Source organism: Gorilla gorilla, chromosome 18 (genome assembly GCF_029281585.2).
Source record: "Gorilla gorilla gorilla isolate KB3781 chromosome 18, NHGRI_mGorGor1-v2.1_pri, whole genome shotgun sequence".
NCBI lineage: Eukaryota > Metazoa > Chordata > Mammalia > Primates > Hominidae > Gorilla > Gorilla gorilla.
In genome coordinates this window covers 36,031,228-36,045,705 of record NC_073242.2, presented here as the reverse complement: position 1 = coordinate 36,045,705, position 14,478 = coordinate 36,031,228, and the positions used below count along the sequence as shown (strand labels likewise).

Genomic DNA, 14,478 nt, shown 5'->3' with positions numbered 1-14,478 from the left:
CCCCTCAGTCTCTCTGATTCCTTATCAATCCTGCAACAGAGGGAGCTCTTCACCACCAGGTCCGCTGAGGCTCAGACGCCAGTCTCGGCTGGAAACACCTTCCCGACACCCCAAAATCAACCTCCGCCAGGTGTCCGGGTGTCCTGCAGCCAGTCCAATTGACCCCTACCTGAGCCGTCACACCCAGCTTGTCCTGCATCCTCCTCACAGTGGACTCTTGGCACCGTTTCCGTTCTATTACGGTAGAAATGTAAACTCCCACCATTACTAGAGGTAAGGAGGCCACGCACACGCACACTTCTGGAAAGAATGTCAAGCAGCACCCAAGGGAAAAGTAACAATCTGTCTTTTCCAGAGTGAAGTGTGGTTAGCATTTTCTTTTTTTTTTGAGACGGAGTCTCGCTCTGTCGCCCAGGCTGGAGTGCAGTGGCGCAATCTCGGCTCACTGCAAGCTCTGCCTTCCGGGTTCATGCCATTCTTCTGCCTCAGCCTCCTGAGTAGCTGAGGCACCCGCCACCACGCCTGGCTAATTTTTTCTATTTTTAGTGGAGATGGAGTTTCACCATGTTGGCCAGGATTGTCTCAATCTCCTGACCTCATGATCTGCCCGCCTTGGCCTCCCAAAGTGATGGGATTACAGGCGTGAGCCACGGCGCCTGGCCGGTTAGCAGTTTCTTATGGCTCTTTCTGGGAATTTCCAAATCAGAAATCTCTTACATATGTATTCCCTTTTTAAATACAGGAAATAATTATGTATAGAGGACATGTACATATAGATACACATATATATGCCACCTACTAATATATCTGGAATAACTTTTATATCAGTGTATATAGCTCTTCCCTTCTTTTAAAGAGATAGCTACAAAATATTCCACTGAAATATGTACCATAATTTATTAAATTACTTATCTTATAGATGGTGCACATAGCTCTTCTTTTAAAGACATAACTACAGAATGTTCCACTAAAATAAGTACCAGCTGGGTGTGGTGGCTCACGCCTATAATCCCAGCACTTTGGGAGGCCAAGGCAGGTGGATCACTTGAGGTCAGGTGTTCAAGACCAGCCTGGCCAATATGGTGAAACCCCGTCTCTACTAAAAATAAAAAAATGAGCCAGGTGTGGTGGCGCGTGCCTGTAATCCCAGCTACTTGGGAGGCTGAGGCAGGAGAATCACTTGAACCCGGGAGGCAGAGGTTGCAGTGAACTGAGATCATGCCACTGCACTCCAGCCTGGGCGACAGAGCAAGACAGACTCTGTCTCAAAAAAAAAAAAATATATATATATATATATATATATAATCATAATTTATTAAATTAATTACAGTGTTTTTCCTTTTTTTTTTTTTTTTTGAGACAGTCTTGCTCTGTTGCCCAGGCTGGAGTGCAGTGGCATGATCTGGGCTCACTGCAACCTCCGCCTCCCAGGCTCAAGTGATTCTCCTGCCTCAGTCTCCCAAGTAGCTGGGATTACAGGTGTTGCCCACCATACCTGGCTCATTTTTGTATTTTTAGTAAAGATGGGGTTTTACCATGTTGCCCCCGCTTGTCTCGAAACCCTGGCCTCAAGTTATCTGCCCGCCTCAGCCTCCCAAAGTGCTGGGATTACAGGTGAGCCATTGTGCTGAGACTGTTTTTCTAGTTTTTATGGTTTTTCTTTTTTTGGTCTTATAATTAACACTGCACTTGGCCAGGTGCAGTGGCTCATGCCTGTAATCCCAGCCCTTTGGGAGGCCGAGGTGGGTGGATCACCTGAGGTCGGGAGTTTGAGACCAACCTGACCAACATGGCAAAAACCCGTCTCTACTAAAAATACAAAAATTAACCAGGCGCGGTGGTGGGCGCCTGTAATCTCAGCTACTCGGGAGGCTGAGACATGAGAATAGCTTGAACCCGGGAGGCAGAGGTTGCAGTGAGCCAAGATCACACCATTGCACTCTAGCCTGGGCAACAGAGCAAGACTCCATCTCAAAAAACAAAAAAAAAACACCCAAAAAACAAAAATCAAACAAACAAAAAAATTAACACTGCACTGAATATCCTTGAATAGAATTCCTAGGTTTGACATACATAGGTCAAAGGGTAAATCTATTGAACTGCTGATAGATGTGCCAAGTTACTCAGGCAAGGGATTGTGCTCTCACCTGCTCACGTTCTATTCTGGGCCAAAATGTCTTACATGTATCCAACCCAACACTTCCTAATTTCTTAGTTTCTACCTCCCACAGAAAACACCAATCGGTGGGCTTCATATAGTCTGTAATTTTCTGCCAGAGTTGAAAATTTCTCATGCAGAGTCATGATGGTTACTTTTGTCAACCTGGCTGGGCCATGGTGCCCAGATATTTGGTGGACCATTATTCTAGATGTTTCCATCAATGTGTTTTTTTGAATGTGATTAACATTTATACCTCAGTGAATGTTGAATAAAGCAGATTGCCCTCCACAATGTGGGTGGCTCCCATCTAATCAGTTGAAGGCCTTAATAGAACAAAGACTGACCTCCCTCCCTATTCCCCCACACCCCCTGTCCCGCCCCCCATTGAGAAGTAATTCTGCCAGCAGGTGCCCTTTAGACTTGAACTGCGACTCTCTCGTCAGATTCGGGGCTTGTCAAGCCTCCCCAGTTGCATAGGGCAATTCCTCAAGATAAATCTGACAAATCTCCCTCTCTCTCCCAATGTATAGATGGATAGGTAGCTAGGTGTAGGTTTACTTACACACACACACACACACACACACACACACACCCTGTTGATCTGTTTCTGTGGAGAAACTTAACTAATACAGGAGTTAATAAAAATCCATAACTAAAGGAGATTTTGTCATTCTTTTTTTTTTCTTTTCTTTTTGAGATGGAATCTCGCTCTGTAGCCCAGGCTGGAGTGCAGTGGCATGATCTCAGCTCACTGCAACCTCTGCCTTCCGGGTTCCGGTTCAAGCAATTCTCCTGCCTCGGTCTCCCGAGTAGCTGGGATTACAGGCGCCTGCCACCATGCCCAGCTAATTTTTGTATCTTTAGTAGAGACGGGGTTTCACCATGTTGGCCAGGCTGGTCTTGAACTCCTGACCTCATGACCCGCCCACCTCGGCCTCCCAAAGGGCTGGGATTACAGGCTTGAGCCACTGCACCTGGCCTTCCTTTCTTAAATTAGAAGGTAGGAGATCAAGAAACTGCTCCTCTCTGCCTGTTTACAAACATTCTTCATATTTGAACCCAAAATGTTTAAGTCAAACCTTCTTTAATTGATTTTTTCTAAAATGGACCATGTGTACCCAGATAACCCTTCCACATGCAGAAGATTGAAATTTCTATGCTTATTTTTTTCTCACCTGTTAAGATTTTCTATTTTTCATATGTTCCATAGAGCACACACTACGTTAGCACTTAACACACAGATGTAAATTTACATGTATGCATGTTCATGGCAAGTGTGTGTGAGTGAGTGAGAGGCCTGGAGCCCACCATTCTCTGAGAACCCTCAAATTTCTCTGCATCACTTTTTGAAATAGGGCTTTATTCTCATGTGATAGAAATTGAAAGTCATTTCTTTTCTTTCTTTCTTTTTTTTTTTTTTTTGAGACAGAATTTTGCTCTTGTTGCCCAGGATGGAGTGCAGTGGTGCCATCTCGGCTCACCGCAACCTCCTTCTCCCGGGTGCAAGCGATTCTCCTGCCTCAGCCTCCCGAGTAGCTGGGGTTACAGGCATGAGCCACCATGCCTGGCAAATTTTGTATTTTCAGTAGAGACGAGGTTTCTCCATGTTGCTCAAGTTGCAAAACACGTTTTTCCTTGAAAAGTAAGAAACGATGTAATGCATGTCGCGAACTCCTGATCTCAGGTGATCCACCCGCCTCGGCCTCCCAAAGTGCTGGGATTACAGGCATGAGCCACTGTGCCCGGCCAGAAATTGAAAGTCATTTCTAAATGCACCAACTGTGCTCCACCATACTCCGTGATCTCAAAATGATACACTGTCCATGAAGAAATGCTATCTTAGGTGAAAAAATCAAATAGGAAAAACTTGCATTGGACAAAATCCTTCAAAACACACAAAAGTTTCTGCATGAGTTTTGTTCACAATAATTTCTTTTGCTGAGCCACTGGACTTTTTTTTTTTTTCCTATGGTTAGTGTTTTATTCTTTTTTTTTTTTTTGAGATGGAGTTTCGCTCTTGTTGCCCAGGCTGGAGTACAATGGCGCGATCTCAGCTCGTCGCAACCTCTGCCTTCTGGGTTCAAGCGATTCTCCTGCCTCAGCCTCCCTAGTAGCTGGGATTACAGGCATGTGCCACTACGCCTGGCTAATTTTGTATTTTTTTTAGTAGAGATGGGGTTTCTCCATGTTGGTCAGGCTGGTCTCGAACTCCCAACCTCAGGTGATCTGCCCGTCTCGTCCTCCCAAAGTGCTGGGATTATAGGCATGATACACTGCGCCCGGCCTAGTGTTTTATTCCTTGAAGAATGCTTCTAAAACATCGCACTAAGTGAATCTGAAAGGTAAAGTTTAAAACCTTTTTAAAGGATAAGTAACATGTAATGACTGTTCACTCTACAAAATCTTAATCTTAGGGCTTACGATGCACCCAGCTGGCAGTAGCACCCAGGTTTTCCAAATAGCCAGTTATCATTTTTCTCTTGTCTGCATAGATTTCTCATTAGCTGCCTCCTGTTTTGTTGCATGATCTCAGAGTCCCCCTGCTTTCTCTGAGAGGTGGTCAAGCTCTTTTCTTCTTCCCTTGCTAATTTCCTGGGTTTTCTTCATGTTTTCTGGCAGGCAAGTTCTTGTTGATTTCCACGACCACCGACAGAGCCTGGAAGAGAGCAAGTCGGAAAAGCAATGGCTCCCTGGCACACTGGGCTACCGTCACTGCTGCTGGACTTCTTATGGGTCCATTTCCCGCAGGCGTTTTTTACTGATTGCGTGGGTTTGTACACCTGTTTCCCCCACCTGCTTCATAGCGGCAACTTCTCATTAATAAGGACTCGAACGCCCAGTAGCCCCTGTTACGATGCTAATCAGCTGTCTGGCTTGGGTGGCCTGGATTAATTGCACCGTACGCAGCCTCTCCTGGGGAGTTTGCATCAGCGGCCGCTCCCATTCTCAGACAGGAGGACAGAGCTGCCAGCCGGACAGAATGTCAGTGCTGACGTCAGCATTCACGTGTGCAGGAGGAGAGCCCTGAGGGACCCTGCTGGGGACTGGTGATGTTTCTGCCTGCGCACACCCAGCTCTTCTCCCTGGCAGCTGCTGGGTTTGCTCTGGGAGACCAGCCCTCCCCACCCGCCCTCCATGAGGCTGGGCCAGGCTGACCCCTCCCCCAGACATGTCTCAGGACTGGCCACTGGGAGTGGGGGTCATTGCCGGGTACACAGTCTGGCCAGTAAGCATCGCCCCCGGGAGCCTTGCTGGAATGATGAGAAAAGAGGCCCTCTCTCTCCCAGGGAATGGTTGAACTGGAAAAACCTGTTGGTAGTTGCTGGGACCCCTTCGTGAGATCCTGCTCAGGAATGGGGAAAAACCAGCCAGGCGAGATGGTTCATGCCTGTAATCCCAGCACTTTCAGATTCCATAGGTGGGAGAATCACTTGAGCCCAGGAGTTCAAGACCAGCCTGGCCAATATGGTGAAACCCCGTCTCTACTAAAAAAATACAAAAATTATAGCGAGGCTTGGTGGCAGGCACCTATAATCCCAGCTACTCGGGAGGCTGAGGAAGGAGAATCACTTGAACCTGGGAGGCGGAGGGTGCAGTGAGCCAAGATCGCACCATTGCACTTCAGCCTGGGTGACATAGCGAGACTCCACCGAAAGAAAAAAAAAATGGGGAAAAACCAAGCCCAAAAATGGGAAGGGCGGGGCGGAGAGAGAGAGAGAGAGAGAGAGACAGAGTCAGAGACAGAGATGACAGTCTGTGCAGTGGACTCCCGGGGGTTTCTGGAGCCGCTGAACCTGGCCCCACTCCTGGAGGTGCAGGTTTTGGTGTTTTCAGAGGGTCTCATATCAGCCCAGATTGAGAACTGACCATGAAGGCTGCTTGGCCATATGTTTGCCCAGACAAAGGAGAAATCAGCCAAATTGCTGGGCTGAAGCAATGCCACTCTCTGTCTCTCCTGTCTCTCTCAAATGCATGTTACTACGCAGATAGTAAGGGTCTCTGTGACCTTTACAAATGGCCTAGTGCACACACATGTAAGTGGCCCCAATATTTGAGGCCTTGCTGATCCACTTTACAAGTGAGGAAGGTAAGGTACAGGAAGCGTAGGTTGTTTCCCCAGTTTCAGAGGGCAGCGTATCCACACAGCAGTGACCAGGTAGGTCCTGGTCTCTCTCGACAGCCCAGAGTGTGTGGCCTGTCCCCGGGGAGGGTGGGATCCATGCCAGGCGGGGCTGAGTGGTGCTGACTGCCACCCCCTCCCGTCACCCCTGGATCATCATCTTGTTTCCTAGTGGGGTCTCCTTTCAGGGCTCTAGTTTACCCCAAAGCTGACCTCTTCCAGTGAGACCTTCAAACCGTTATGGTGCCCTTGCATGAAGTGGCAATGTCGGGGGGTGGGGTGGTGGAGAGTCGAGGATGAATTACAGGAGACCCCCTGGGGGAACAATTGCAAAGATGTGTTTTTAGGGACAGTCCTCACGACCATGGGCGGTGGCCATGATGTCCGGTCTCCCACCTCCTGGAGCTGTGCGTCCACCATCCAGTACAGCACCTGGACACCCCCTCTCCCTTAGCAGTCCCCAGCATCAGGCTCATGGGCAAGTCCTGTGGATTTCACTCTGTGGAACCTCTCCAATCTGTCCATTTCTCTTCATCCTGTCTGCACTGCAACCCCCTGCAGCAAGCCTCCGTCTCTCACTTGGAGCCTGTCACAGCCTTCTCCACTGCTCTCCCCAAATTCATGTAGAATAATGTATTTCCTCCTCCCATTCCTTTTTCAGCACTCCAGCCAGATGGACTTTTCTTTTTTTTTTTGAGACAGTCTCGCTCTTGTTGCCAAGGCTGGAGTGCAATGGCGCGATCTTGGCTCACCGCAACTTCCACCTCCTGGGTTCAAGCGATTCTCCTGCCTCAGCCTCCCGAGTAGCTGGGATCACAGCCATGCGTCACCACACCCGGCTAATTTTGTACTTTTAGTAGAGACGGGGTATCACCATGTTGGTTGGGCTGGTTGCGAACTCCCGACCTCAGGTGAGCTGCCCGCCTTGACCTCCCAAAGTGCTGGGATTACAGGTGCGAGCCACCATGCCAGGCCGCCAGATGGACTTTTCAAAACACAAATCTGATCCTACCCACTCTGGCCCCAAACTTTGTAAAGTCTTCCCCATTGCCTCAGGAGCAAGATGACACCCCTTCCTCGCTGACAAGGATGCAGTTGCGCCTTCACTACCTTTGCTGCCACATCTCACCACCTGTCTCCTCTCGTCTCTACCCCCACTATGGCTGTGTGACCCCAGGTGTATTGCTCAACCTTTCTTCCTGTTCTTCACAAAGAATAGGGATTGCAGTGAAATGTGCCCGGCTTGTGGTCACTCAGCCCATGGTAACATGAGCACATCCGGAATCAGACTCTCTACTAAACGCTTCATCACCTCCATGCCATGGACCCCTCCCAACATCCCTGTGAGCTGTGAGATCTAAACACCAGTTCCCAGAGTGTGAAATGAGGCCTGAGAGGCTCAGCAACTTGCCCAGGGAAGGCTCAGACTCTAAGCCCTGGCTGGGCAAACTCCAAGTCCTCGCACTTAAGGACAACCAGGCTCAGCGTTCCAGCATTTCACTCGGCCTCCTGGGCTTTTCTTGGGCCACTGAGTGTATCGTGTTTAATTTCTCTTTCTACACCCTGGTGACATTCTCAGAAAGAGGAACCGTCGGAAGGTTCCAGGGTTTTCTTGATGTGGGCATTTTGAGGTGTTGACGAAAGGACCTCTGTGACCTTTACTTATGGCCTAGTGCACACAGCTGTAAGTGGCCCCCATATCTGGTGCCACACAGGCCAGAGTGCACTTCCCACTCCTCTTATAATGCCCTCACTAATGTGACTGTAACTTCATTAACTCCAGAGGACCAGATTGGATCCTTGTACCGACTGGTGAGTAAGTGAACCTTCACTATAGACAGCTGTCTTTGCTGATGACTAGGTACTTCATTTTTAAAATTACGGTGAATCAACTATATGCCAATATTGAACAATGCCTTCCTTTTTTAGCTTCCTGAGCAGCAAAGTAAAAACTAAATCAAAACCATCAAAAACAAAAAAGTGTAGTAGCTCATGCCTGTAACCCTAACACTTTGGGAGGCTAAGGCGGGAGGATCGCTTGAGTCCAGGAGTTCAAGACCAGCTTGGACAACATATTGAGACCTCTGACTCTACAAAAAATAAAAAAAATTAGGCAATGGTGGTGGTGCATGCCTGTAGTCCCAGCTACTCTGGAGGCTCAGGCGAGAGGATCACTTAAGCCTGAGAGGTAGAGGCTGCAGTGAGCTCTGATTGTACCATCGCACTCCAGCCTGGATGACAGAGCAAGACCCTGATGCAAACAAAACAAAACAAAACAATCACTAACTGCAGCACAGTCACAATCATAGTTTTGATTGGCTTAATTTCTGATCATGCCTAGTCAGCAGTGGCCTTCAACAAACCTCACTGTAGCTTGTTGGATGGTCACAGATGGATTCACCTTTGCCCACAAGTTCCTCCTCTGATCCACTCACACCTGTTCATGATGCCGAGCTCAGCATTGCACAAGTCCTGGGGATAGGGGAAAGGCAGCTCCAGACACGGACTTGGGAATGTTTTGAAACAACAGGAACAACATCACCCTAGGTTTGTCTGTTTTCAAGCCAGATATTCAGGCGTGGATGCTAAGAATTCTTACATGGGCAAGTATTAATATTTGAATGCAGCCGTGATTGAGGTGAAGGTGGAGACAAAAGGCGTGCCTCCCTGGAACATGTTTTGTCCCCACTGCCAGAGGGAATATTCTGTGGCACCTACCGCACGCACCCTTTCCCTCCATGTGAGTGGACTCCACACTCTAAGCAAGGCGTTCTGGACTGCAAACTCAGCTTGTGCCTCTCTCCAGCCCTGTGGCCTCACTGGGCAATTTTTCTAATCTCTTTGGAGCTGATCTTCATGCTGAAAAAGGACAAGTCCCATCTTCAGATCAACACCTGTCCCAGCGCTGCCATTCTGCCAAGGCTCCTCCTTGGAGTGTTTGTAAGGCACTTTTGCCACGAAGTAACCCAGCCACCAGCCTCAGTGGAACCTCCAAGCCTAATTCTGGAGGAGACTTTAACTCGGTAAGGTTGCCCAAGGTCGCATAGCCCATGACTGCGCTGAATCCTGTGTTTATTATTGGCAAAAGGGAGTTGGGCAGGAAATTCAAGGTAAAGCATTTTCTTTTTCTTTTTCTTTTTTTTTTTTTCTTGAGACGGAGTCTTGCTCTGCTGCCCAGGCTGGAGTGCAATGGCACCATCTCGGCTCACTGCAAGCTCCGCCTCCCGGGTTCACGCCATTCTCCTGCCTCAGCCTCCCGAGTAGCTGGGACTGCAGGCGCCCGCCACGACGCCCAGCTAATTTTTTGTATTTTTAGTAGAGACGGGGTTTCACCGTGTTAGCCAGGATGGTCTCGATCTCCTGACCTCGAGATCTGCCCGCCTCGGCCTCCCAAAGTGCTGGGATTACAGGCGTGATCTACCGCGCCCGGCCTTCTCTCTTTCTTTTCTCCTTTCCTTTCCTTCCTCCTTTCCTTTCTTCCTTCCTCCCTCCTTTCCTTCCTTCCCTCCCTTCTTTCCTTCCTTCCTTTTTCTTCCCTTCCTGCTTTCTCTCTCTTTTATTTTTTTGAGACAGAGTTTCACTCTTGTTGTCCAGGCTGGACTGCCATGGTCTGATCTCAGCTCACTGCAACCCCGGCCTACTGGGTTCAAGCGATTCCCCTGCCTCAGCCTCCCAAGTAGCTGGGATTACAGGCGCCCTCCACCATGCCCGGCTAATTTTTATATTTTTAGTAGAGGCGGGGTTTCTCCATGTTGGCCAGGCTGGTCTGGAACTCCTCACCTCAGATGATCCGCCCACCTCGGCCTTCCAAAGTGCTGGGATTACAGGCGTGACCCACCGCGCCTAGCCCCCAGCTTCTTTCACCAGCAGAAGGCGGGCAAGCCTCAGGGTGAGAGGACTTCAAAGCACATTTCACATTGCAGAGGACAGGGTTTGGTGGTCGTGGGTACTCCCTTCCCTTCCATCGTTTAGTTTTTTTCATTGGGAAGAAATGGTAAAAGGTGCTAGGACTCGATGGGCACATTTCAGGTGGAGGTTGGGAATGTGGATATCCCCCTCTCGATCTTACTATTTTCACTTTCCACCCCGCCCCGTAGAAAGTGGGAAAACTGGCGCACGTGAATCCAAGGGCACGCCTGTGTGCGCCCGCACCCCAGGGCACCAGCCCCCACCACCCACACCGCAGGTCCTTGATTGGACGCCTGCTTACACCTGACTGCCCGGCCCTCCGATGCTTTCCGGGAAGCGTTTGGGAGAAAAGTGTCTGGCCGCAGTAGTGGAGATCCCCTGTCTTAGGATTCGTCACTGCTACGCCCAGACCTCTTCGCCGTCCAAGAGCCTGGGGCCGTGGGGGGCGGGGCGGCCTGCTATCGGCCCCGCCTCTCTCGGCCCCGCCCCGCCGACAGGACCCGCCTCTCTCCCCAGGCCCGGCGGGGCCGACCCGCCTCTCGCTCCCAGCATGCCGTGCGACAGTGGCGGCACGGCGGGCGGAGCCGGGAGGCGGGGAAGCAGTGGCCTTGCGAGCGTGAGGAGCTGCCGCCACCGCCTGCTCCTCGTCGTCCTCGTCCTCCGGGGCCCCGGCGTCGTGGGCCGCGCATGGCCCTGGAAGAGACGTCGCCGACCCTTCATCCGCCTCTCTCTCACCGCGCCGCTCCCGCCTCCTCATCCTGCGCTGCGGGCTCAGGCGGAACCCGGAACGGCCGTCCTCTTACCCCGCCCTCCGCCGCCTCCTCCTCCTCCTCCTTCTTCTCGGCTTCCTCCTCAGCCCCGGGCCGGAGCGGGGTGTCGTCGGCGGCCGGTTCGGGCGGCGACTCGCGCTTCTCTGGGCGGCGGCGCTTGGCCATGTCGTGTCGGGGAAGGTAATGAGCCGCAGAGCCCCGGGGTCTCGGCTGAGCAGCGGCGGCGGCGGCGGCACTAACTATTCGCGGAGCTGGAATGACTGGCAACCCAGGTGGGTGACCGGCCCGGGACCCCGCCCCGACCTCCCGGGCTCCGCCTCGGGCGGGCCGAGGCCTAGGTCCGCGGGGCTGGGAGGCGCGGCCTAGGCCCTCCACCCACCGGAGCCGGGCGCGACTTCCTGGGTCTCCTCCGCCCCGGCTGGGGGAGGAAGGCCGCGGGGAGGCGAGGCCTAAGTGCCTCTCCCCTCCCTGCTTGTTCAGCCTGGGGCTGAAGCCGAGACCCGGGGCTCCCGGCGGTGGCACTGGCCTAGGGTCGGGACCAGGAGGTGAGAAAGAGGCGGGGGTGGGGGGGGGGCATTCCACTTACCGCCTCCCCCTGACCCCGAGTTGGGAGATCCTGAGAGTCCAGGACCCTCCCTGTTACTCATTCACTTTCTCGGTTCCCCAGTCTTTCAGCCGCCACGTGAGAGCTCTTCTAATCTCTGTTCCTTTCTGTGACCCCCACGTGTTAATATTGAAAAAACCAAAACAAAACTCCAGCTAAGGCATTGCTCTGACTTTAGGCAGAACATTCGTTAGTGGAGCATGAGATGAGATTGTGTGACTGTTGATGGGATCGACCCACTCTGGTCTTGGGCGATGGAAGTTTTCCCTAAGTGCAAGGCCAGTTACTCTGGTGAATCGTAATTCATACCTGGACACTTGAGTGAACTCTTTGGGCACCCACTTAGAAGTCTAGAGAATTTCCTCTTTTATGGAGGATTTGATCTCAGACCGTTTTGGGGCTTAGTTAGATTTGAATATATTAGGAACATTAACTTTTTAAATAAATGTAATTTCCTGTCTTTTTGATCAATGGGGGGAGGGCAGCTGTGCCTAATTTAGGATTGATTTATTCTAACCTCTCTTACTAAATAAATGCTTGTATTCAGAGTCTGTTTGGAATTTAACCCAATGCTTAGAACTCCTTAAATATACAGAAATATATTTTAGGGGTAATTGATTCATGGAACTCTCCTACTTTGGAGCACAATTGTATTATAATTGTCCGGAAACTGGCCAGATAATGTAGAACGCACAAGTTGTTGAGAAGCCCTTTTGTTTCCTGATAGTTACATGTAATTCCAGCAGTATTTGGAAATAATTTGCTAAGATGTTAGAATGTAACATTTGAAGACTCGTTAGAAAAATCAATAAAATTATCTTTGGCTAGTGGGTAGTACACATCTTAGTCTGTTTAATATGCCTTTCCAAAAAAAACTGTGTCTGTTGAGAATTGGTGTATATAACTAGATGACTTTAATAATTAGTGCCTGAGTCTAGAACTGAGATGTTTAGTCGTAAAAAAAAATATTGTTCGATAAACAGCGTTGACTTGTCTTGTACCACTTAAGAGTTTGTGAGTGCTTTAAATAAAATTAGTTAAGTATTTTTCTTCCTATGATTGACATGCTTAGTTTTGCCTTTTTATTGAAATGTGTGAAATTTGATTATCTGGCGTCTAACAAATCAGGTGGTGAATGACAATGGATTTTCTATTATTTTTCAGTATTGTGATCAGTATAAGTGTATAAGAGAATTTAGTAACCTTTTAGAAGAATAAAGTGCCTTCCCAAATAGTCCTACAGCTTTTGTAAAGTGTAAATTGTAGTTGTAGTTCTAAATAAATAGAGAAGAGTCGCAGCCACGTGCTAGGGCCAGCTGACTTCATTGCTGACAGGTATGAAGCCAAATGGCTTATGTAGTTATGGAACATGTACATGAGCTATTAATATTATCCATGTTGTTTCTTTCAAGTGCTTTAGTTCTTGGCTCTGGGGAGGGGCGATGGGGGGAAGGGAGGAGCTTACAAGAAAGCTTGCAAGGTTTCTTTGAAGCTGTGCTTTTTGTAGGAAAGTTTCAGGATGTAACGCCTTGGTAGACGATACTGTGATACATTTGGTTACAGGGAGTAACAGTTTGTTAGGATGTTGGAAAGATTTGATTTTCTCCTGTTGTAGAGGGAACAGAGAAGTGTGGACATACCCCATAGCATAACTTGATTTGTTGCTAAGATTGTCATAGCTGATTTGTTAGTCAATAAAAATACCTGGGGTGTTTGCCAAGTCATAAATTTTTATTAGTTAAATTTGAGGTGATTCTGTCCCCTATTCAGAAAGATGACAGACTCCAGGTAACTGACGGAACGGATCTTGATCTTGCTTCTTACTTAAATGAAGGTTTAGAACATCTTCAGATGCAGGCACATTTATTATGGTTCATCAGAATAATTTTGGTGAAAATTTTTTTGCCTCTTATGTACCATTTTGTCCCTGGTGTTTTGGTTCTGTTTTCCTTGATGTAGGCTTTTTTTTTTTTTTTTGTCTTCCTGAGATGGAGTCTTGCTCTGTCTCCCAGGCTGGAGTGCAGTGGTGTAATCTCGACTCACTGCAGCCTCTGCCTCCCGGTTACAGGGAAAAATTCTCCTGCCTCAGCCTCCTGAGTAGCTGGGATTACAGGCGTCCAGCTAATTTTTGTATTTTTAGTAGAGACGGGATTCCACCATGTTGGCCGGCCTGTTCTTGGACTCCTGACTCAGGTGATCTGCCTGCTTTGGCCTCCCAAAATGCTGGGATTACAGGTGTAAGTCACCGCACTCAGCCGATTTAGGCTTTTGAAAAAGCAATACTTGTTGATTTCTTTTAGTGTTAGTTTGCCAGTTGGTGTGGAAAATGACTGTTGAGTCAATTTTGACCACACATGATACTTCACACATACTGACAGGAAGTGTTCCAGGTGGCTGAATACGTGAATGTCATATGGCAAGAGAGCAAACCCGTGTTCCATAGAAGCGTACCTCCAACAGTAAGCATTTATATGGCTCTGGCTTATAGTCTTCCTTTTCATTCACTGTGCTCTCAGTCAACTCTTCTGTCAATTTTTTTGAGACAGGGTCTTGCTGTGTCACCCAGGCTGGAGTGCAGCGGCACAGATACTTGGCTTACTGCAGTCTCGACCTCCCAGGCTCAAGCCTCCTGCCTCAGCATCCACAAGTAGCTGGGGCTACAGGCGCTTGCCAACAGCCCGGCTCATTTTTGTATTTTTTATAGAGATGGGGTTTTCACCACGTTGCCCAGGCTGGTCTTGAACCCCTGAACTCAAGCAATCTGCCCACCTTCAGCCTCCCAAAGTGTTGAGATTATAGGTGTGAGCCACCGCACCCGACATTTAAGAATGGTTAAGCAGGCCAGGGGCAGTGGCTCACGCCTGTAATCCCAGCACTTTGGGAGGCTGAGGTTGGTGGATCACCTGAGGTCAGG

At 49.3% G+C, this 14,478-nt stretch overlaps 1 protein-coding gene across 1 annotated transcript in view; it reads left to right on the top strand.

The window, feature by feature from the left end:
- Positions 1–11,103: 11,103 nt before the first annotated feature.
- Positions 11,104–14,478, top strand: part of LOC101128221 (serine/threonine-protein kinase SMG1-like) — a 36,760-nt gene continuing 33,385 nt past the window's right edge. Inside the window, 1 exon segment of the mRNA XM_055365910.2 lies at positions 11,104–11,232. Coding sequence (XP_055221885.1) covers positions 11,144–11,232 — 89 coding nt within the window. The 5' untranslated portion in view covers positions 11,104–11,143.